Raw genomic sequence first — 26013 nt, 5'->3', positions numbered from 1 at the left:
AGAAAACAAAGTTTTATTGTTTTTCTTATTCTTGAAAATATCCGACCGGCGGATCCGTAAAAGAAGAAATAAAATTGGTCTGGCCTAAGCAGCTAAGGCATTTACTATGACATCAACTAATATTTGCATATTGAATCATTTTACATTCCTTAAAAGCAAAATGAAATGCGTATATTGCTGAAATCACATCGATTGTTGACTTGAGCAAAAAAATTCTTTTCTAAAACATATAAAATATTCCAATAAACTACTGACAGAATCTACATATCCAGTGACGCTTGTGCAACAGTGAAATCTGTCATACAACATGTTCATTTTGCATTTCTTATTTTCTGAAAAAAAGACTAGACTATACATTCTGGTTAAACATGCTAGCCAGGGACCTAGCTGTTTGTTTTTCATGTGGGCAGTAACCATTGTTAAACTCACCTTCACAAGTTCACAATCATTTCTGTTTGGAATACTGACAATATCTGTTTTGCATCAGCTTATTTTGCTGTGATGACTGTCAGATATCAGATCTCAAGGCTGCACACTATAAAAATGAGAGGGTCAAGGCACTTGTTAGGCTAGAATCCTTTCACTGATATAAATTCCGTATAACTGACAAAGTCAAGGTCATGACTCTCAGTTAAAGACAAATATATCTGAAGTGCAAGGTCATATGGCACTTAGGTCAAGGTCATGTGACTTAATGTCAAGGCCGTGTCTCTCATAGCCGCTAGTTTCTTGTTCTAGCATGCCTCTCACAGTCTCTCGTTCTCTCTTTCTTCCTTGGCAGCATCCTCTTCAGTATATCTGTGCTTACGTTCCTCATTCTGAGCAGTAACCACACGTCGGAAATAGAATATCGTCAACACCAAACCAAATATCTGCAAAGCAAATCCAATTTAATAAAAACTGTGTTTAAAAACATCAGCATTCACTGTGATGCAAATGTACAATCTTATAGCATACACAGAATTTAGGCTGGAGTGAGAGAGTTGGGATTAATGTTGTTTTGAACAGTATTTCAATATGTCAGCTTGTTATTTAGTATTTAAGATACCATATATCGCTGTGTGGGTCCACTCCCATTATGATTACTCCCAATTTGATATCCGTCCAATAAACAACCTGTTCCAGTCAAATGTGTTTTAATTACTAGCTCTCTCCCCTCCATCAGGTAGAATGTTCCACCATAATAATATATATAGAAAACCAATTATAGCTGTACCAGGTTCATACAATATTTATTCAGCTAATAGTGAGTGAGTATGGTTTTACTGCTTTTAACAATATTCCAGCAACATCACGGCAGGGGACACCAGAAATGGGTTTCACACATTGTAGCCATGTGGGGAATCGAACCCGGGTCTTCGACGTGACGAGCCCATGCTTTAACCACTAGACTACCCCACCACCCCCTATTTAGCTAATAACCACAATAATGTATACTTCAACTACTAAAACACATGAATATGATCACAACAATAGGTATTCATGTCTTCAAAACAACAACATGTCCGGTTACGTTAGGTCATTGTTGAGAAAGAGTTCAAGGGAATTTACAAATACTGTTTCTGCAGATATTAAAATCGTTCAAAATTACATTTTTTAATCTCGATAGGCACAGTGATTCTCTGTGTTCGGCTGGTAATAAATTCCATGATTTAACAGTATCATCGTTCATATCAATAGGAGTTACCTCGGGATCATCAATGATCGCATATAAAGAAGTTTCATCCGCAAAAAGGTGTATATTAATATTTATACCTTCAAATATATCATTTATATAAACAATAAACAAGGGTGGCCCCAATACTGAACCCTGGGGTACACCAAAATAGGCAGCTTAATTATCAGATCTAAATCCATCAATTACAACCAGTAGTCAGCCACACTACCAGACATGTTCAGCTTATACCGAAAACCTGCATGCATCACACATTATTAAGTAAAGAGGTGCTCCTTTATATCTTTATGTTCATGAGCAGCAAAGCGGGAATAGTCATATTGGAAGTAGTCATAATGAGAAGATACAGCTGTGTGTAGAGGCAACTCCCCTTCAAAGTCGATGTTAATTTATATACCCCATCTTTGAAGCGATCCCAAATGAAGCACATCCCCTAGCGCTTACACGATCACTATATTTGTAATAAAAACATGCTTGGTCACACACAGAACTCAGGTGCAGTTTTGTGTGTTGACAAGGTGCGACACCAAATTCCCCACCGGTTTGCAGAAAATGTATAATATACAAAGTCATAGCAACCTACCATGGTAATGGAGAAGACAAAGCCAATGGCCATAAGTATTCCAGAGTGGTCTAGAAGAAACGTCTTCGCACTTGAATAGCACCCCTGAAACATTTCATAAGAAGCATAAATGGCTATATTTTGTGCCTATTCATGAAAACCAGAAGAACATGTTCCTCAATTGTGTGTATGTGTGTGTAGTGATGTGTATGTGTGTGAGTGTGAGAGTGTGAGTGTGTGAATGTGTGATGTGAGAGAGAGAGAGAGAGAGAGAGAGAGAAAGAAAGAGAGTGTGTGCGTATGCGTTATACATTCTCTTCTTCAATTGAGAGGGGGGGATGAGGAGGGGAGCATGTGGAAAGTGTGGTTATATGTGGCATCTGTACAAAATCAAAAACAGTTTCTCTAAACAATATAAGCTGGTCGAGTATATATTGTACACACCATTTCTTAACCATCACAAAAATAAATTCAACAATTTTGAGTGATGTCAGTTTTACAGTGCTTTTATCAATATTCCATCAATATGGGGAATCGAACCTGTGTCTTCAGTTTGGAGAGTGAACGCTTTAATCATCAGGCTGACCCACCTTCCTTTCAACTCAGATGATGCACCGTAATAAATGGGCATATTATTCTTGATGATAGGAAGTTTCCTTCCTTTATTTATTTACTTCAAAATCAGACAAACTCAAGTCTCACAAGTGAACTTCTGTCTTTACCAGTGTCTATTTTACTTTTCAGATGAAGTAGGCCCTGGGCCCATGGGTAATGAAACTTGTGGGACATTTGCCATTGTAGGTGGGTCATCAGAAAAAACAAGGAAGAAAATTTATTCACTCAGTAATTTTAATGATTTTATCATTCAAATTACAGCTGTTCAGGTGTATAAACTGTTAATTCAATGAGATGACAATCTGTGAAAACATTATGCTTGTTTTGAAAGAACGTGACTGGCATGTCTTGCTATCAGTTTCAACATCCACTGTGCTGGCTGTGTGACTGACATTCGATGTTCCCGTTGCAATTACTGAATTAAAATTGCCATCATTTGACAAAACAAAAGTATTCACGACTGTCACTTCACAGCAGCAGACGATTTTGCCCCTGACATTTTGGTTCGATAACTAACTTTAAATTCAGTTAACGCCCCTCGATATAGAAATTACTGATAAGGGGCTTAACTCTTAATGTATAGACAAACAGCATGACTTGAATATAAGCTACGTATTATAAGCTCCATGCATTGATTTAGGCACAGCGCTGGATGTTGGAAAGCGTGCATAACACTGTGAAGATTATGAATGCTCATTGATCGCTAGAAAATGTGTAAAGTTGAAAATATTGGCAAGTTTGTCAAAGGTATATGTTTATGCCTGTTTGTTACAAGTCATTTTATCCAGGTCAAGGAATAGTGCGCCATTTTTACTACTATGCGTCAATGGAGCAATTCTAAAATAGAATTCTCGTTATGAGCACCTATACCACAGGTAAAATATAAGAGCGAGTGAGTGAGTTTGGTTGTATGCCGCTTTTAGCAATATTCTTGTCAATATCGTGGCAGGGGACATCAGGCATGGGCTTTACACCTTGTACCCATGTGGGAATTCGAACCTGGGTCTTCGGCATGACTAATGAACGCTTTAACCACTAGGCTACCCTACTGCCCCAGTAAACATCAGAAGAAACCATGCTACTTACATTATAATACAGAAAGCTGTTTTTGATGCCTGTTTGTGGATTGTCAGGTGGTCCCAGGCCGAAGTTCTGACACTTGTTCACGTCAGTGTAATCTCCTATTCTTTCATCATAGACACAGCAGGTCTCTGGAACGTACTTCTTCTGTTCATAGCCTGCAAATAGAACAGAAACAGAATGCACATGGAACAGCATGTAGAACAGTGCATAGAACACTATATAGAACATTGTGAAGGGAATGTAGAACAGTATGTAGACCAATGTGTAGAACAGTATGTAGAACAGTGTGTAGAGTAGTATGTAGAACAGTGTGTAGAACACTATGTAGAACATTGTGAAGGGAATGTAGAACAGTATGTAGAGTAGTGTGTAGAGTAGAATGTAGAGTGTGTAGAACACTATGTAGAACATTGTGAAGGGAATGTAGAACAGAATGTAGACCAATGTGTAGAACAGCATGTAGAAGTGTGTAGAGTAGTATGTAGAACAGTGTGTAGAACACTATGTAGAACATTGTGAAGGGAATGTAGAACAGTATGTAGAACAACAGTAGAGTAGTATGTAGAACAGTGTGTAGAACACTATGTAGAACAGTGTGAAGGGAATGTAGAACAGTATGTAGACCAATGTGTAGAACAGCATGTAGAACAGTGTGTAGAGTAGTATGTAGAACAGTGCATAGAACACTATGTAGAACATTGTGAAGGGAATGTAGAACAGTGTGTAGAAGACTATGTACAATGTGTAGAACACTATGTAGGACATTGTGAAGAAGAGAATTAGTTTTACGCTGCACACAGCAATATTCCAGTTATATGGCGGAGGTCTGTAAATAATCGAGTCTGGACCAGACAATCCAGTGATCAACAGCAGGAGCATCGATCTACACAATTGGGAACCGATGACATATATCAGTCAAGTCAGCTAGCCTGACCACCCGATCCCGTTAGTCGCCTCTTCCGACAAGCATGGGTTACTGAAGATCAATATTCTAACCCGGATCTTCACGGGTCCACAGCATGAAGAACACTGTATTAGAAAATTGTGAAGAAAAGAACGTATAAGAGTGTGTAGAACAGTATAGAACAATTGACTGATTTGGCAAAGCACTGAACCAGCAGCATGGAGAACAGCACACTGACTGTAAATCATGGTTATTACTCACTCTGTTGTTCTCTGAAGAATATTGTATTCTGGTAGAGTTCCCAATCTGAGCCACGCACAGCACAGCACCGCAACTGAGGAATATGTTAAATTTACTTACAATTAAATTATTAACAGCTATGATTGTTAGGTCACAATACTTAGGATTGGGGGGACTTACTGTACCTTCTTGGTATCCCAGTAGCAATATGTTACATTATCTCTAGGACTGATTAGTAGAACATTCATATACATGTAATTGATGTCAGATGACATCAAGTTTAGTTCATTTATCTTTTTTTGTTCGTCTAACGCAGCATTCAGCAATATTCCAGCCATATGACAGCAGTCTGTAAATATTCTAGAGTCTAGACCAGACATTATTTAGTGACTGACAACATGAGCATCGATCTACACAACTGGAATATGATGACTTGTGTCAACCAAGTCAGTGAGCCTGACCACCCGATCCTGTTAATTGCGTCTTAAGATAAGCATGGGTTGCTAAAGATCAATTCTAACCCAGACCTAGAAAAAGGTAGTTGTTATTTTAGATTTTATTATCACAATGTGTACCATATTTGACTCAACGACAATTCTGTATCAGCTGTCTGTAAATAATTGAGTCTGGACCAGACAATCCAGTGATCAACAGCAGGAGCATCGATCTACACAATTGGGATACGATGACATGTGTCAACCAAGTCAGCGAGCCTGACCACCCGATCCCGTTAGTCGCCTCTTATGACAAGCATGGGTTACTGAAGACCATTTCTAGCCTGGACCTTCACGGGTTCACAGCATGAAGAACACTGTATTAGAAAATCGTGAAGAAAAAAACGTATAAGAGTGTGTAGAACAGTATAGAACAATTGACTGATTTGGCAAAGCACTGAACCAGCAGCATGGGGAACAGCACACTGACTGTAAATCATGGTTATTACTCACTCTGTTGTTCTCTGAAGAATATTGTATTCTGGTAGAGTTCCCAATCTGAGCCACGCACAGCACAGCACCGCAACTGAGGAATATGTTAAATTTACTTACAATTAAATTATTAACAGCTATGATTGTTAGGTCACAATACTTAGGATTGGGGGGACTTACTGTACCTTCTTGGTATCCCAGTAGCAATATGTTACATTATCTCTAGGACTGAATAGTAGAAAATTCATATACATGTAATTGATGTCAGATGACATCAAGTTTAGTTTATTTATCTTTTTTTATTCGTCTAACGCAGCATTCAGCAATATTCCAGCCATATGACAGCAGTCTGTAAATATTCTAGAGTCTAGACCAGACATTATTTAGTGACTGACAACATGAGCATCGATCTACACAACTGGTATATGATGACTTGTGTCAACCAAGTCAGTGAGCCTGACCACCCGATCCTGTTAATTGCGTCTTAAGATAAGCATGGGTTGCTAAAGATCAATTCTAACCCAGACCTAGAAAAAAGGTAGTTGTTATTTTAGATTTTATTATCACAATGTGTACCATATTTGACTCAACGACAATTCTGTATCAGCTTAGCAGCATGTAACTACAACATGGGAGAGAAACAAAATGGCCAACATACCTCTTTCTGCAATCTGTCCCACGCTTCAGTAGCAGCAACATTCTCTGTTCCACTGGCACCATATTTCTGCTGCAGTGATTCAGCCATGGAATTCTGCATCTGATCTTCAAGCTGGTCGGGGAAAATACTTCCTCATTTAGGCCATCAGTATGAGTCAGGAATAAGTTGGTTAGTTGGTTGGTTGGTTAGTTGGTTAATGCCGCACTCAGCAATATTCCAGCTGTATGGCAGCTGTCTGTCAATAATAAGTCTGGATCAGACAATCCAGTGATCAACAGCAAGAGCATCGATCTATGCAACTGGGATACGATGACAAGTCAACCAAGTCAGCGAGCCTGACCTCCCGATCCCGTTAGTCGGCTCATACGAGGTTACTGAAGACCAGTTCTAACTTGGATCTTCAAGGGTCCAGCATAAGGTAAAATATCAATTTTTAAAACCTTTAAACTATTCAAAATAACCAAAGCACCTGACGTACATAGCAGGTTTTACATGAATCCATGTTGCTGCCAGACTAGGAAACATTGTTGTGGGAATCTGAGATTCAAACTGCTTTTTCGCAAAGACCAGCATGCACCTTGAGACCCCAAACTGTAGTCATTACATGACTTTATCCTCCATGGCCCCTGTATAATACAGATCATTACAACGACAGGACTGTCATGAGTTTCATGGAGTGACTTACCTCCCCTTGGAACACCACGGCCATGATAGCTCCGATAAAGAGCATGAGGAAAATGACGAGGAGGAGGATGAAAAACTGCAGACAAAAATGAAAATTGTTCGATTAGGATTTCTGCAAAAATGAGTCTGATACAGGAGAATGATTGCAAATACACCACATTCCTATGTGTTTTAAATCACCATGTCTTGTGTGCCTGGGTTTGTGTTAGTAAGCACTTTATGAACAATGTAAAATGTATGTATAATCTTAACAAAAAGTAGGGGAACTTCATTCTTTAATTTACGATTGAAAAAATTAGGAGATATATTGGAGTCAATCAATGTTGATGATAATAATGAAAGTTTTGAGAGTGCATCACCACTTGCACTTCCTTATGAACATAGCTATTTGTACAGTAATTGTTAACTAGGTTGGTTTTGTCTGTTAGATTTCATAAGCACTACAAGCTCATTCCAAGTCATGATTGAATTTATCTTAAAGGCTCTAAGAAATTTATGTTCCTAACATACTAGTCATCCTTTAAAGATGTGAAATTTTGCCCAAAAAACCCCAAAGAACTACATGGGCTTTTTTCTTATTTTTTTGTGTGCATTAACAAATTTAATAAATGATGCTAACCAATTATTTTCTATGATTGATCGACTGGAATGAACCAATCATCAATTATGAGATTTTAACCAATTCCCAACACTACTTAGGAACAGAATATTCTTCCAAACTGGAATCTGGGTCTCTTTCAAAATCGACATTAGTGCTAACACAATCATAATTCCAATACTATAGTATAACATAGACTCAGACAGTTGTAGAGCTAAGATGATTTGTGGAACAGGGCCCTGGATTTAACTCAAGACAATAACTATTACAAAGAGTGAGTGAGTATAGTTTTACGCCACTTTTAGCAATATTCCTGCAATATGACGGCGGGGGACACCAGAAATGGGCTTCACATATTTTACCCATGTGGGGAATCGAACCCGGTCTTTGGCATGATGAGCTTAATGCTTTAAACACAAAGCTACCCCACTGCCTTATTACAAAGAGACAGAGTTAAGCTTAAATTACCACAATGATCAAGATCCTGTTTTTCTGAGTGATGGCGATGAGTCCCAAAATGGAGCTGGCAACCACCACAATACCGCCGATAAGCAGGAAGTAGGACGCAATGGAGAAGAGCTGCGAGCCGATGATGTGCGACAGGAAGATCTTGTCTGCTATACTCCATATTGAAACGGCGGCTATACCAATGCCAGCAATCTGTAACCAGGTAACCACAATTAACAGTTGCATATGCATGTGGCAGTGATGAAGGTACTGGTAATTGCTGAAGGGAATCAGGGGCTGTAAGAGCATGCTGAGCTAGCTGTTGTACTGAGGGAATGGTTAGCTTGAGTGAGTGGTTGTCTGGATGAGCGGTTGTCTGGGTGAGCGGTTGTCTAGGTGACTGGATGTCTGGGTGAGTGGTTAGCTTCAGTGAGTGGATGTCAAGGTGAGTGGTTGTCTGGTTGAGTGGTTGTCTGGGTGAGTGGTTGTCTTAGTGAGTAATGTCTGGGTGAGTGATTGTCCCGGGTGAGTGGTTGTCTGGGTGAATGGTTGTCTGGGAGAGTGGATGTCTGGGTTGAGTGGATGTCTGGGGTGAGTGGTTGTCTGGGTGAGTGGTTGTCTGGGTGAGAGAGATGTCAAGGTGAGTGGTTGTCTGGGCTGAGTGGTTGTCTGGGCGAGTGGGTTGTCTGGGAGAGTGGTTGTCTGGGTGAGTGGATGTCTGGGTTAGTGGATGTCTTGGGAGCAGTGGTTGGGTTAGTGGATGTCTGGGTGAGTGGTTGTCTGGGTGAGAGGATGTCAAGGTGAGTGGTTGTCTGGGTGAGTGGTTGTCTGGGTGAGTGGATGTCTGGGTGAGTGGTTGTCTGGGTGAGTGGTTGTCTGGGTGAGAGGATGTCAAGGTGAGTAGTTATCTGGGCGAAAGTGGTTTGGCTGACTGACTGAGTTTAGTTTTACCGCTTTTAGCAATATTCCAGCAATATCAGTGGCGGGGACACCAGAAATGGGCTTAACACATTGTACCCATGTGGGGAATCAAACCCGGGTCTTCGGCGCGCGGACGAAATTAACGCTTTAACCACTAGGCTACCCCACCGCCCCACCAGTGGTCTGGGGAGTGGTTGTCTGGCCGAGTGGATTGTCTGGGTGAGTGGTTGTCTGGGTGAGTGATTGTCTGGGTGAGTGGTTGTCTGGGTGAGAGGATGTCAAATGAGTGGTTGTCTGGGTGAAGTGGTTGTCTGGGTGAGTGGTTGTCTGGGTGAGTGGATGTCAAGGTGAGTGGTTGTCTGGGTGAGTGGTTGTCTGGGTGAGCTGATGTCAAGGTGAGTGGTTGTCTGGGTGAGTGGTTGTCTTGGTGAGTGGATGTCAAGGTGAGTGGTTGTCTGGGCGAAAGTGGTTGTCTGGGCGAGTGATTGTCTGGGTGAGTGGTTGTCTGGGTGAGTGATTGTCTGGGTGAGTGGTTGTCCGGGTGAGAGGATGTCAAGGTGAGTGGCTCACTGGGCGAGTGGTTGTCCGGGCGAGTGGTTGTCTCGGCGAGTGGTTGTCTGGGTGAGTGGTTGTCTGGGTGAGAGGATGTCAAGGTGAGTGGTTGTCTGGGCGAGTGGTTGTCTGGGGAAGTGGTTGTCTGGGAGAGTGGTTGTCTGGGCGAGTGGTTGTGTGGGTTAGTGGTTGTCTGGGTGAGTGGTTGTCTGGGTGAGTGGTTGTCTGGGTGAGTGGTTGTCTGGGTAAGTGGTTGTCTGTGGTAGTAACAGTTAATAATGAAATTGATTTATACAAAACACAGGATTCCATTTACAAATGTTCTCGAGTGCTCAGTGACTGAGTGTGACAAAATGAATGTATGCCTGAATGAGACAGAGTGTAACAGACTACCTGACTGTGACTGAGTGTGACTAAGACGGCCTGACTGTGACCGAGTGTGACTGAGTGTGACTAAGACGGCCTGACTGTGACCGAGTGTGACTGAGTGTGACTAAGACGGCCTGACTGACAGTGAGTGTGACTAAGATGTGTGACAGTGTGTGACTGAGTGTGACTAAGACGGCCTGACTGAGACTAAGTGTGACTAAATGTGACTGACTGACCGAGTGTGACTGTGTGTGACTGACTGAACAAGTGTGTTACTGAGTGTGACTCAGTGTTACCAACAGTGACTGAATGTGGCTAAGAGGGCCTGACTGCGTCTGAGTGTGACTAAATGTCACCGGGTGTGACTAAATGTGACCAATTGTGACTGAATGCGAAATGCGACTAAATTTGACCAAGTGTGACTGAGTGTTACTAAGAGGGCCTGACTGAGACTAAATGTGACTGACTATGAGTGACAGTGACTAAATGTGACTGACTATGAGTGACAGTGACTAAATGTGACTGACTATGAGTGACAGTGACTAAATGTTACTGACTATGAGTGACAGTGACTGAGTGTGACTGACTATGAGTGACAGTGACTAAATGTGACTGACTATGAGTGACAGTGACTAAATGTTACTGACTATGAGTGACAGTGACTGACTGTGACTGACTATGAGTGACAGTGACTAAATGTGACTGACTATGAGTGACAGTGACTAAATGTGAGTGACTTTGAGTGACAGTGACTAAATGTGACTGCCTATGAGTGACAGTGACTGAGTGACAGTGACTATGAGTGACAGTGGCTGAATGTGAGTGCCTATGAGTTACAGTGACTGAGTGTGAGTGACTTTGAGTGACAGTGACTGAGTGTGGGTGACTATGAGTGACAGTGGCTGAATGTGAGTGCCTATGAGTGACAGTGACTGAGTGTGAGTGACTATGAGTGACAGTGGCTGAGTGTGGGTGACTATGAGTGACAGTGACTAAATGTGACTGCCTATGAGTGACAGTGACTGAGAGTGTCTGACTATGAGTTACAGTGACTGAGTGTGAGTGACTTTGAGTGACAGTGACTGACTGTGACTGACTATGAGTGACAGTGACTGAGTGTGAGTGACTATGAGTGACAGTGACTAACTGTGACTGACTATGAGTGACAGTGACTAAATGTGACTGACTATGAGTGACAGTGACTGAATGTGACTGACTATGAGTGACAGTGACTAAATGTGACTGACTATGAGTGACAGTGACTAAATGTGACTGACTATGAGTGACAGTGACTAAATGTGACTGACAATGAGTGACAGTGACTAAATGTGACTGACTATGAGTGACAGTGACTGACTGTGACTGACTATGAGTGAGTGACTAAATGTGACTGACTATGAGTGACAGTGACTAAATGTGACTGACTGACCAAGTGTGACTGACTATGAGTGACAGTGACTAAATGTGACTGACTATGAGTGACAGTGACTAAATGTGAGTGACTTTGAGTGACAGTGACTAAATGTGCCTATGAGTGACAGTGACTGAGTGTGAGTGACTATGAGTGACAGTGGCTGAATGTGACTGACTATGAGTGACAGTGACTAAATGTGAGTGACTTTGAGTGACAGTGACTAAATGTGCCTATGAGTGACAGTGACTGAGTGTGGGTGACTATGAGTGACAGTGGCTGAATGTGAGTGCCTATGAGTGACAGTGACTGAGTGTGAGTGACTATGAGTGACAGTGGCTGAGTGTGGGTGACTATGAGTGACAGTGACTAAATGTGACTGACTTTGAGTGACAGTGACTAAATGTGCCTATGAGTGACAGTGACTGAGTGTGAGTGACTATGAGTGACAGTGACTGAATGTGAGTGACTTTGAGTGACAGTGACTAAATGTGAGTGACTTTGAGTGACAGTGACTAAATGTGCCTATGAGTGACAGTGACTGAGTGTGAGTGACTATGAGTGACAGTGACTGAATGTGAGTGACTTTGAGTGACAGTGACTGAGAGTCACTGACTATGAGTGACAGTGACTGAGTGTGGGTGACTATGAGTGACAGTGACTGAGTGTGGGTGACTATGAGTGACAGTGACTAAATGTTGCCTATGAGTGACAGTGACTGAGTGTGGGTGACTTTGAGTGACAGTGACTAAATGTGCCTATGAGTGACAGTGACTGAGTGTGAGTGACTATGAGTGACAGTGACTCAGTGTGAGTGCCTATGAGTGACAGTGGCTGAGTGTGGGTGACTATGAGTGACAGTGACTGAGTGTGGGTGACTATGAGTTACAGTGACTAAATGTGAGTGACTTTGAGTGACAGTGACTAAATGTGCCTATGAGTGACAGTGACTGAGTGTGAGTGACTATGAGTGACAGTGACTGAGTGTGAGTGACTATGAGTGACAGTGGCTGAGTGTGGGTGACTATGAGTGACAGTGACTAAAGGTGAGTGCCTATGAGTGACAGTGACTGAGTGTGGGTGACTATGAGTTACAGTGACTAAATGTGACTGCCTATGAGTGACAGTGACTGAGTGACAGTGACTATGAGTGACAGTGGCTGAATGTGAGTGCCTATGAGTTACAGTGACTGAGTGTGAGTGACTTTGAGTGACAGTGACTGAGTGTGGGTGACTATGAGTGACAGTGGCTGAATGTGAGTGCCTATGAGTGACAGTGACTGAGTGTGAGTGACTATGAGTGACAGTGGCTGAGTGTGGGTGACTATGAGTGACAGTGACTAAATGTGACTGCCTATGAGTGACAGTGACTGAGAGTGTCTGACTATGAGTTACAGTGACTGAGTGTGAGTGACTTTGAGTGACAGTGACTGAGTGTGACTGACTATGAGTGACAGTGACTGAGTGTGAGTGACTATGAGTGACAGTGACTAAATGTGACTGACTATGAGTGACAGTGACTAAATGTGACTGACTATGAGTGACAGTGACTGAATGTGACTGACTATGAGTGACAGTGACTGAGCGAGTGGTTGTCTGAGCGAGTGGTTGTCTGAGCGAGTGGTTGTCTGGGAGAGTGGTTGTCTGGGCGAGTGGTTGTCTGGGTGAGAGGTTGTCTGGGTGAGTGGTTGTCTGGGTGAGTGGTTGTCTGGGTGAGTGGTTGTCTGGGTGAGTGGATGTCTGGGTGAGTGGTTGTCTTGGTGAGTGGATGTCTGGGTGAGTGGTTGTCTGGGTGAGTGGATGTCTGGGTGAGTGGTTGTCTGGGTGAGTGGTTGTCTGGGTAAGTGGTTGTCTGGGTGAGTGGTTGTCTGGGTGAGTGGATGTCTGGGTGAGTGGTTGTCTGGGTGAGTGGTTGTCTGGGTGAGTGGTTGTCTGGGTGAGTGGTTGTCTGGGTGAGAGGTTGTCTGGGTAAGTGGTTGTCTGGGTAAGTGGTTGTCTGGGTAAGTGGTTGTCTGGGTGAGTGGTTGTCTGGGTGAGTGGTTGTCTGGGTGAGTGGATGTCTGGGTGAGTGGTTGTCTGGGTGAGTGGATGTCTGGGTGAGTGGTTGTCTGGGTAAGTGGATGTCTGGGTAAGTGGTTGTCTGGGTAAGTGGTTGTCTGGGTAAGTGGTTGTCTGGGTGAGTGGTTGTCTGGGTAAGTGGTTGTCTGGGAGAGTGGATGTCTGGGTGAGTGGTTGTCTGGGTAAGTGGTTGTCTGTGGTAGTAACAGTTAATAATGAAATTGATTTATACAAAACACAGGATTCCATTTACAAATGTTCTCGAGTGCTCAGTGACTGAGTGTGACAAAATGAATGTATGCCTGAATGAGACAGAGTGTAACAGACTACCTGACTGTGACTGAGTGTGACTAAGACGGCCTGACTGTGACCGAGTGTGACTAAGACGGCCTGACTGTGACCGAGTGTGACTGAGTGTGACTAAGACGGCCTGACTGTGTCCGAGTGTGACTCAGTGTGACTAAGACGGCCTGACTGTGACAGTGTGTGACTGAGTGTGACTAAGACGGCCTGACTGAGACTAAGTGTGACTAAATGTGACTGACTGACCGAGTGTGACTGTGTGTGACTTACTGAACAAGTGTGTTACTGAGTGTGACTCAGTGTTACCAACAGTGACTGAATGTGGCTAAGAGGGCCTGACTGCGTCTGAGTGTGACTAAATGTCACCGGGTGTGACTAAATGTGACCAATTGTGACTGAATGCGACTAATGTGACTAAATGTGACCAAGTGTGACTGAGTGTTACTAAGAGGGCCTGACTGAGACTAAATGTGACTGACTATGAGTGACAGTGACTAAATGTGACTGACTATGAGTGACAGTGACTGACTGTGACTGACTATGAGTGACAGTGACTAAATGTGACTGACTATGAGTGACAGTGACTAAATGTGACTGACTATGAGTGACAGTGACTAAATGTGACTGACAATGAGTGACAGTGACTAAATGTGACTGACTATGCGTGACAGTGACTAAATGTGACTGACTATGAGTGACAGTGACTGACTGACTGACTATGAGTGACAGTGACTGACTGTGACTGACTATGAGTGACAGTGACTAAATGTGACTGACAATGAGTGACAGTGACTAAATGTGACTGACTATGTATGACAGTGACTAAATGTGACTGACTATGAGTGACAGTGACTGAGTGTGACTGACTATGAGTGACAGTGACTGAGTGTGACTGACTATGAGTGACAGTGACTAAATGTGACTGACAATGAGTGACAGTGACTAAATGTGACTGACTATGCGTGACAGTGACTAAATGTGACTGACTATGAGTGACAGTGACTGACTGCGACTGAATATGAGTGACAGTGACTAAATGTGACTGACAATGAGTGACAGTGACTAAATGTGACTGACTATGCATGACAGTGACTAAATGTGACTGACTATGAGTGACAGTGACTAAATGTGACTGACTATGAGTGACAGTGACTAAATGTGACTGACTATGAGTGAGTGAGTGAGTGAGTTTAGTTTTACGCCGCACTCAGCAATATTCCAGCTATATGGTGGCGGTATGTAAATAATCGAGTCTGGACCAGACAATCCAGTGATCAACAGCATAAGCATCGATCTGCGCAATTGGGAACCGATGACATTTGTCAACCAAGTCAGCGAAACTGACCACCCGATCGACTGACTATGAGTGACAGTGACTAAATATGACTGACTATGAGTGACAGTGACTAAATGTGACTGACTATGAGTGACAGTGACTAAATGTGACTGACTATGAGTGACAGTGACTAAATGTGACTGACTATGAGTGACAGTGACTAAATGTGACTGACTATGAGTGACAGTGACTAAATGTGACTGACTATGAGTGACAGTGACTAAATGTGACTGTCTATGAGTGACAGTGACTAAATGTGACTGACTATGAGTGACAGTGACTAAATGTAACTGACTATGAGTGACAGTGACTAAATGTGACTGACAATGAGTGACAGTGACTAAATGTGACTGACTATGAGTGACAGTGACTGACTATGAGTGACAGTGACTAAATGTGACTGACTATGAGTGACAGTGACTAAATGTGACTGACTATGAGTGACAGTGACTAATTGTGACTGACAATGAGTGAAAGTGACTAAATGTGACTGACTATGAGTGACAGTGACTGACTGTGACTGACAGTGACTAAATGTGACTGACTATGAGTGACAGTGACTAAATGTGACTGACTGACCAAGTGTGACTGACTATGACTGACAGTGACTAAATGTGACTGACTATGAGTGACAGTGACTAAATGTGACTGACTTTGAGTGACAGTGACTAAATGTGACTGACTATGAGTGACAGTGACTAAATGTGACTGACTATGAGTGACTGACTGAAAGTGACTGACTATGAGTGACAGTGACTGACTGTGACTGACTATGAGTGACAGTGACTAAATGTGACTGACTATGAGTGACAGTGACTGACTATGAGTGACAGTGACTGACTGTGACTGACTATGAGTGACAGGGACTAAATGTGACTGACTATGAGTGACAGTGACTGAATGTGAGTGACAGTGACTGACTATGAGTGACAGTGACTGAAAGTGACTGACTATGAGTGACAGTGACTGAAAGTGACTGACTATGAGTGACAGTGACTAAACGTGACTGACTATGAGTGACGACTGAGTGTGACTGACTATAAGTGACCGTGACTGACTTTGAGTGACAGTGACTGAGTGTGAGTGACTATGAGTGACAGTGACTTAGTGTGAGTGACGGTGACTGAGAATCACTGACTATGAGTGACAGTGACTGAGTGTGAGTGACAGTGACTTAGTGTGAGTGACAGTGACTTAGTGTAGCTAAGTGTGAATGAATGATACTGAGTGTGACTGAGTGTTACTGAGAATGACTGAATGAGACTGAATGTGTGATGTAGGGTCTGAAAATGCTGAGGAGAAAGTGTAAGAGGCATTTGAACAAATGAATGACTTCCTGCAATTGAGTGTAAATTCCTTCTTGCTGCTGTATAAAGTCATTATTTCAACATTTTCAGCTAATGCAGCATTAATCCAACCTTTGTGAATCTGTTAAAGATGCATTGTTTCAACATGTTCAACTCTGGTAATGAAGGATTAATTCAACATTTTAAACTCTGACAAGGTCAGACCAATTTTAATTCTTGTTCTATGGGTCCGCCGGTCGTATTTTTTCAAGAATAAGAAAAAAAATTAAAATTCATTTTCCCCTCTCAAAAAATAAAATCCTCATGCTTTTATTGGCCAAAAATGTAAAATTTGGGATTGTTTTTTGCCCCATATACACTTCATAAAATGCCAAAAATATAATATTTTTAGTACTTAAAAGGAATATTACTTTGACTAGTGATTTTTATTTTTCATTTTTTCCCTCCTGCCTTTTTTTCTGAGGACAAAAATCCATAAAACAAGAAATAAAATTGGTCTGGCCTAATGAAGAATTAATTCAACAGGTTTAACTCAGTTAAAAAGAGTACTGATTTTCAACATTTTCAGGACAATAAAGCATTAATTTATCATGTTTCACTGATAAAGAAGAATTAATTCAGCATGTTCAACTCTGTTGATGAAGCAATCATTCAACAGTTCATTTTCAAATGTGTTGACATAAATTCAACATTTTGAACTTGGAAACAGTACACATTCCTCAAGTTCACGGCTTCCTGGACACTGCTGAATACTGTATGACTAAATTTATAAATCTCCATACAAACATCCCACAGGTGACCCTTGTCATGAAAACTGCTTGATGTCAAGTGGCAAGTCACGATTTCCTTACTTTGTTTACATGCTTCAGTATGTCTGTCTATGATGACTAGTGATTTGACTCACCAGAAACAGTGCACAGAAGGACACCAAGATCAGTTTCATGAGACCAGTGCTGAAGGCCATGCTGGAATAGTCAGGTGCACTGTGGGTAATCTGGACTCTCGCATGACACAACATGGACTTCAACCTACAAACAGACAAATATATATCGTAGAAGCAGGACTGAAAAGGAGTGAGTGAGTGAGTGAGTGAGTGAGTGAGTGAGTGACTGTTTATCATGTTTATGATCATCACCAGGGTTTTCCACTGACTTACTTATAACTAATATTATTAACACTAATTTACTTCAACATGTCCAAAGAATAAGATCTTGATCAATTGTACTTCCTCATGTTTGAAACAGTAGAGAAGCAGTTCTTGAAAATCTCTTGGCATCATTCTAGTGACACATTCATTCAGCATGTGTTCAGTGAAGTCACTACTCTCAATCATACAAGGGGCGGTGGGGTAGCCTAGTGGTTAAAGCGTTCGTTCCTCATGCCTAAGACCCAGGTTTGATTCCCCACATGGGTACAATGTGTGAAGACCATTTCTGGTGTCCCTCACTGGAATATTGCTGGAAAATTGCTAAAAGTGTGTAAAACTAAAACCACTCACTCACTCAATCATACTAAGTAAGCGCTGTCTGAACCCTGTGATGATTTCAAAATATAGTCCTCATTATTCAATTATTCAGTTTGTGCAACCTCAGTTGGCAAAAGTGAGTGAGTTTGTGTTTTGCTGCTTACAGCAATATTCCAGCAATGTCATGGCTGAGGATACCACAAAGGACTTTACACATTGTACCCAAGTTTGGAATCGAACCCAGGTGACTTCAGCGTGACGAGCATTGTGAGTTTAAACCGCAAAGCTACTCCACCACTGTGGCCAAAACCGTTCCTTATTGATCCTGCTTTTCACATATTTACACCTGCTATGATTAGGTTATGCAAAATGTCTACTGACACACAGATCAATTCAGCAAATTAAACAGCTGGTTTGTTTGCTGGATGTTCTCGCACCACACTCAGCAACATTCCAGCCTTATGAATGAGGTCTGCAATTAATTGTGACTGGACCACACAATCCAGTGATTGATATGATCCACACAACGAACTGATGGCATACGTCAACCTGGTCACCAAGTCTGGCCACACATCTGTTTGACTCTTACACCCCATGTCATTTCTTATGACCAATTACTTAAGCATTAAACAAATGAACAAAAAAATTATGGCCAGCAGTGAGTGAGTGAGTGAGTGAGTGAGTGAGTGAGTGAGTGAGTGAGTGAGTGAGTGAGTGAGTGAGTGAGTGAGTGAGTGAGTGAGTGAGTGAGTGAGTGAGTGAGTGAGTGAGTGAGTGAGTGAAGTGAGTGTGTGAGTGAGTGAGTGAGTGAGTGAGTGAGATTCTTTCCGTATTCAGATGTTAGCCTACAAGCCTGCACCTTGGGTTCAACTCTGTCACATCCTACTGGGCCCTTCAGCTTAGTATAATACCAACAATGCCACTTAAGAATATTATAAACCTGTAAGTATATATTGTTCCACAAAATATAATTTACAGTAGACAATAAAACCCTGTAATGATATTGTAAACAGTACTCCGATGACTAACAGATGTAGTGTTAGCTTGACAGGGACAGAAAGTAGGTCAAAGGTTATCGCCTCAGCAATATATCGTAGTGCAGTGTGTGTAATCTCAACATTGAGCAACAACAAACACAAGACAAGTGCACTTTAATCTGTATTTCTGTTTCAGGAAAAATAAGGCAAAAAAAAATAAATGTTGTGGTTCCAATTTCCTACATTTCAGAACTAGGGTAGGTAGGTAGGTTGTTGGGGTTTTTTTGCAAAATATTTTTACATTACAGTGATGATTACTCATGTGTCAGAAAATAAATTTCATTTATTATGTGGTGAGTAAAATTGTTAGGCTTGGCGGGAATATTTAGGGTTGGTTGGGAAATCGGAACCACAAGCTTTTTTTTTTAGGCTTAAGAGTACAACTTGGAAATGAGGACAATAATTTTAAGATTTTATGAATGATCACAACATATTTACAATTTTTTGTGGGTATAAAACATTAAAAATGGTGTTCACACCATGTGTAAATCCACATAACATGATCAGTGAGTGAGTGAGTTTTTGTCTGCAGTTCTTCGTCCTCTTCATCATTTTCCTCATGCTTTTTATTGGAGCCAATATTCAAGGCTGTGGTCTTCCAAGGGGAGGTCACTCCATGGAACTCATGAGTGAGTGAGTGAGTGAGTATGGTTTTACATCCCTTTCAGCAATATTCCAGCAATATCACAGCGTGGGACCCCAGAAATGGGCTTCACACATTGTACCCATGTAGCATAGCATGAAGTCAAGTCATACAAGCATTGTCACTAAGGTGACATAATCCCCCGCCACAAATTATCAAATCAAACTTATAAAGTAATGAAAGTTTAAGATGAAGTTAAATGTCAACAAAAACATGACCAGTCAACCTCTCTTGATATCTGGCTCTTTAGTTGTTCAAACACACACACATTTTCAAGACTGACTTTGACCTTGACATGAATGTCATAGTGTATGAAATATGCAAAACTAGAACTAAAGAAATTGCTTATTGAAAAAACATTCAAGGGAAGTCTTGAAAGTCTATGAAGAAAATCCAGTGAACCGTTCTTAAAATATCTTGCTGACAATTCAGGTTAACATGCTGAAATCTTCAAAGTGTCTTCGTGACCCTAAAAATTATGTGAAGGTCACCAAAATTGACTGGGCCCTGCGCCTTCCAAGGATGAAGCTTGGTAACTCCAGTGAATGGTTCTTGAGGTATCTTGCTGACAAGCATAACATGTAAGTTAATATTGCTGAAATCTTCAAAGTGTCTCTGTGACCTTGAAAATAAAGTGAAGGTCACCAAAATTGACTGGGCCTTGCGCCTTCCCTAGATAAAACTTGGTGGTAAATATGAAGAAAATCCAGAGAACAGTTCTGAGATAGCTTAACATGCAGGTTTACAAGCTGAAATCTTTGGGGTGTTGCCATGACCTTGAAAATAAAGTGAAGGTCACCAAAATCGACTGGGCCTTGCGCCTTCCCTAGATAAAGCTTGGGGTTGAATATGAAGAGAATCCAGGGAACGGTTCTTGAGATAGCTTAACATGCAGGTAAAACGTGAAAGTCCCCTTGTGACCTTGAAATGAAGGTCCAGGACACCAAACCTGACTTTGACCTTTCTTATAGTGTGATGAACCCAGGTACCAAATATGAAAAGAATATAGTGAACGGTTCTTAATATATTCCAATTTGTACGGATGGACGGACGGAGCCTAATACTATATCCCCCGTTTTGCGTTAAACGCGCGGTGGGGGATAATAAATAAGTCAAGAATGTGAAGCCCATTTCTGGTGTCCCATACCATGATATTGCTGGAATATTTCATGAATATTGTTAAAAGGATACTCACTCACACACTAAAATATCAGCCAGTTATGACACAGCAGTTTGTTACTTGCCCTATTTAAGTTTTGCTTTACAAAAACATAAATGCAATGACATTTGCCTGGTTTGCCATGATGGCCATGGAATAACTAGCAATTAAATATTCCTTATCAACCTCCCACCTTGAGGGACTCAGAGTGGCTGACATGGGTAACACCGCTCTCTGCAGTATTCTATCTCACTATCATGATTATGATGATTATGTGAAAAGAACAGCAAACATGATGCTCATCAGGGGTATGGTGTCAGGGGTCGATTTCACTATATCCAGGCTACACCACTGCAGGTAAAATATTGCTTGTGCAGGTAGATTTATTGTCAATTTGTACCCCCCTGCAGGTAACATTTCCACCAAGAAGAGCATGGGAGCTGTTTTATTGGTATATATTGGTCGTATGAATGAAGTCTTCTATCGTGTGTATCAGGTGTTTGCCCTTCACCCTGAAAGCTGCAGCCCCTAAGGACCCAGAACCATAAAAAGTTGTGGGTCCTTATCTGAATGTATAGGTCTTATATTTTAGCTACAATATAAGTAATTCCCAGCAAACAAAACATGTGACAAATAACAAACTGAGTAAAAGAGTTTAATTTAACTCGTGACTGACTAGTCTTCATTTACAACAAAATCAACAAAACCAACATCCATGTCAAGATCCAAGTCTTCTGAAAAGCCTGAATATTTTAGCAGTATTCCAGCAACATCATGGTGGGGGACACCAGAAATGGGCTTCACACATTGTACCCATGTGGGGAATCGAACCCAGGATGTTCAGACAGGGATATGTCTGATATTGGGGATGAAAAAGCTGTCACCCATAAGGACTTGCAGGAAGCAAAAGCTGTGGGTCCAAGTGGTTTTCAGTCGGCTTCAGGCCAAAGTTTATTTTTAATGATCGGGTGAATCATTACCGATAGTAAAAATTAAAAACAAGTCTGATTTTATAGTCATAATCACACACACAAGGCACACTAGGTACACATAGTTTCTTTTGACATTTCACCTCCACTAGCAGACTTGCTGCTATGGAAAGCGACCTCCTCTGAGTCCAGTGGGAAATTCAAATCAGCAGGGCTGTAACGATGCATCGAACTATCGATGGATTCGATTGTTGAGTCTCTGATAGCAATTAATCGATGGTAGAAACGAAAAACTATCGCTGCATCGTTAGTGTACATGTGTGACCATCAATGGTTTAGTAATTGCCTTCCATTGATAAATGCGCAGCACAAAATACAGGATATTTGGATGCAGACTTGCAGCTTCAATGAGTTTATGTTTTAACTGTTTACTTGATCTGGGTTCATGTTTCTTGTCAGTTATTAAAAGAGATTGAAACTACTTCAACTTGTTTTTATTTCATATATACATATCCATTCATTTGGGAAATGACTTCAAATGAGACAATTCAAGGAGAAATAAACTACTGCAATAGTATTGCAAAAGCTTGTCGCAATAGACTATCGCTATCGCAATAGTTGGTCGCAATAGTTGTTTCCCCTCAATAGTCACCCCTACAAATCAGGATTTCAAAAAAAGAAATATATTTTCAAAATGGATGTTTTCTAGACTGTCTGCATCAATACTTTTTGCAGTGAGTCTTCATAGCATACTTCTTTATACTATGGCTTAATATCACCATGAGGAGCAGTGGGGTAGCCTAGTGGTTAAAGCGTCCGCTCGTCAAGCTGAAAACCCTGGTTTGATTCCCCACATTAGGACAATGTGTGAAGCCCATTTCTGGCATTCCCGTTCTGGCGTGATATTGCTGGAATATTGCTAAATGCAGCGTAAAACTAAACTCACTCACTCATGAACCCGTAAGTCAAGTTTGTGATATTTCATGGAATGTACTGAAATACTGCTTTGCTTTGCATCGAAAGAAAGCTTTGACAAGGCAAGGAGGCCACACCCCATCTGTGTATAGGTTAATGAACCCCGGCCTTTAAACAAAATGCACAACATGACAGACTCTAAATATTTGACCCCATTGACCCTTAAAACTGACAGGACACAACATTAGAAAGTCATTCTTACAGCCTGGTCTAAGCCTCAAGGATATCCTGGTATGACACACACACACGTTTGACACTTTTCATTATATCACAAGAGAGGGCAAATGCTAAAAATGACGAAAGGGTGGTCCATTTGATGGGAGTCTTATATTTCTGGTACAGATAATAAAAGAAACTCCACTGTGTGGCAAACACAGAGGCCATTAAGGCTTGCTAAAATTATCAATAATCGGATATATCACCAATAAGAAAGATTATTAATGATTATCGTAATTAACATTGTGTTTTCGATAGCATCTTTCATTAGCTTTTGTGATAGAAAAAAAGATATAATTTACTCACACAATATACAAATTTAGGTTCTATTCACGGTCTGCTTCTAAATTATGTTCTATTTTGTTAATAATCCATGCAAAAACATGTCACAACTCACCAGTGATGTGAAATATATTCATTTCTTTTCGACATTTTAGCTCATTTACATCTCCGATATTTATCGATAATCATTATTTAGTTAACGATTATCGATCTCTGATTTAAATCGATAGCCAGCTCTAGTGCCAAGATTTTTATTATGGTTATAATATTATGAAGCCATTAAAATATTAAATTAAATAATTTTAATATGACATATAATACATATCACCAGTATCACAAACAATACAAAAATAACACCTATGTCAACTGTCAGTGACATTACTGACATTGCAAACGCATGACAAAACACTGATCGGATCTTGGGGAAGGTCCCCAAAATTTACCTATTAATCATTGCTATAAATAGTTAAACTAAAGGTTGTACTGGTGCCATTGCGCTACCATATTCACAAAATGCACATGACATACAATTAGGGTGGTTAAACTAACAGCCATGTTAAATCATCTGTAACTGACAATGTTTTTATCGTTCCCATTGACTGGCTTCGCCAGCGTCTCAAGAAACCCAGCCGCCATTTTTACCGGGACAGGTAACTTGTCACCCATTTTCGTTAGTACAGGTATGCATGTCATTTCTCCATAACTCGCATGCATATCGCCAGTTGCCTCCGATAGTTAAAGTTTAACCACTTAGATCATAATCGTGGAGACATTTCTTTCAAACGGACCGTTTTTATGCTACGATGAAATAGCATCAACAGCTCGACTTACCTTCCCGCTTCGCTTGATAGTTCGAACTCTCAGGTGTGTAAGTTAGAATGGGACGAAATGCGGAAGTGGGGAGTGGAAAGGTCAAGGAAAACAATCGTAATGACAGTGAATCAGCGGAGGGTGTCGGTGTGAGGATTTGACACGCCGGTAACATCAGCCGGGTGGATATACAAGCAAGGTTATTTATGACACTAAAAATGTCAAGTATCAGTTACCTGTCCAAATATTTGGCAAAAACAAAAATCAACTGCACACTGGAAAGCAGCGTTTTGTTTGATCTCCGAACGCGCGAGAGTTAGTTTATAATTAAATGTTTAAATTGCCATTGTAATAAATGTCTCAGTTGGTTTGATCATTAGTTGAATATTTCAGCATTTATTTGGATTTGGTTTTGAGTGAGTGAGGTGGACCGCTTCAAAGAGTTTTCGAATTATGTTACAGGGTGACAGAATAATGTGTTAGAAAAATCAAAAGTGACGTTGGAATGAGGATTCTTACCTCACGAGAACGGGTATGGTGCTAAAATATAGTCAAGGCGAATCGGGATTCGAACTCACGATCATTCGTTACCTTCGTTACTGGCGTATCCAAGGGACGCAACTCTGTACAGCGAAATGCGTCGCACCTGTCCCAAAATTTAATGCTGTTTGTTTGTTTGTTTAACGCCACCGTCAGCACTTTTTCAGCTTTATGGCGGCGGTTTGTAAATAGCCAAGTCTGGACCAGACAATACAGTGATAGACATGATGTGCATCGATCTACGCAGCTTTACTGAACATAAATTCTAACCACTATCTTCACGAGTAGCTCCTGTTTAACATGAATTATTCGTTATCAGTGAAAGTAAAAACAATATTTTTCTATTCTACTGTCTGATTAGTGGGTACTTCAGAATGCACACGGTGAAGTACTTTACACTATAGACAGTATAGTATAAACTGTGTGTTTAAATTTGTTCAAAGGGTATGGTGAGAATGTTTTGGAAAACTCGAAAGATAAGCAGAATGAGGTATTCGAGGAGAGCTTTATTTATTTACCTTTTTACGAACACCTGGCATCATCTATATTTCATAATGATTCATAAACACATGCTCTGTCATCGTATTGCATGGTGACAATCACTGGGTTGTCTGGTTCAGACCCGATTTGTTTACAAACAACATCATACAGCTGTACAGTAGTCACAAGTGTACAATCGACTCTGCTTTTGGCAGAGATTTCTTATGAATGTGGAAAGGGTTTTGTCGCTTCTATTATTTGTGTATGAATTATAATTAAATTGGATTGTCATGCTTTCTCATCCTTTCTGATCGAAACTCGTGCGCCGTGTTCGCGTAAAATGTGGGTAAAGAAAGCCAAGAGTAAAACTAAGTAATGAAGCCCCACAGTAATGCTAACGTCACGGGAACTGATTTTTCTACACGACAGAAAGGTGAGGTGAGGTGAAATGGGGTTTAACATGGTACTTAAGAATATTTCGGTCACATGACGGCGTGCATGGTTGTGTATGTGTGGCTGCTTGTACTAGCCCAGACTTTTTGGGATTTTTTAGTGCTAGCTCACTGAGATACAATCCCACAGTTAGGCATGAATACCCCACTCAGACACATTATACTGACTCCGAGCCGACCAGTCCTTGTTGTACCAATTAATGCCGACCGCCACAACAATTACCATATTTTAACATCTCTTGGTATGGCTGGGGATCGAACCCGCGACCTTCCGCTCTCCGGGCGGACGCTCTGACCACTACACCAAGGAGGCGGTCCACTACAGGAAGGGTTATTACTAATATCAAGCTCTTACTCGCGGTACTCAATTGGTGCC

General features: G+C 41.2%; 1 protein-coding gene across 1 annotated transcript; it reads right to left on the bottom strand.

The window, feature by feature from the left end:
• Positions 1 to 24259, bottom strand: LOC124280705 (CD151 antigen-like). The gene is made up of 9 exons (XM_046716689.1): positions 24187 to 24259; positions 17554 to 17677; positions 8414 to 8605; positions 7349 to 7423; positions 6664 to 6774; positions 6027 to 6099; positions 3939 to 4090; positions 2259 to 2342; positions 1 to 872 (listed from the first exon to the last, which is right to left on the bottom strand). Exons 2-9 carry the CDS (start codon positions 17665 to 17667, stop codon positions 747 to 749), a joined length of 927 nt encoding a protein of 308 aa, XP_046572645.1. The 5' UTR covers positions 17668 to 17677; positions 24187 to 24259; the 3' UTR covers positions 1 to 746.
• Between the last annotated feature and the right edge of the window lie 1754 nt (positions 24260 to 26013).

This window comes from Haliotis rubra, unplaced genomic scaffold (assembly GCF_003918875.1).
Source record: "Haliotis rubra isolate DU_JTF1 unplaced genomic scaffold, ASM391887v1 Scf272, whole genome shotgun sequence".
NCBI classification, from domain to species: domain Eukaryota; kingdom Metazoa; phylum Mollusca; class Gastropoda; order Lepetellida; family Haliotidae; genus Haliotis; species Haliotis rubra.
Note: the sequence above shows the minus strand (reverse complement) of the source record. Positions and strands in the feature narration are given on the sequence as shown.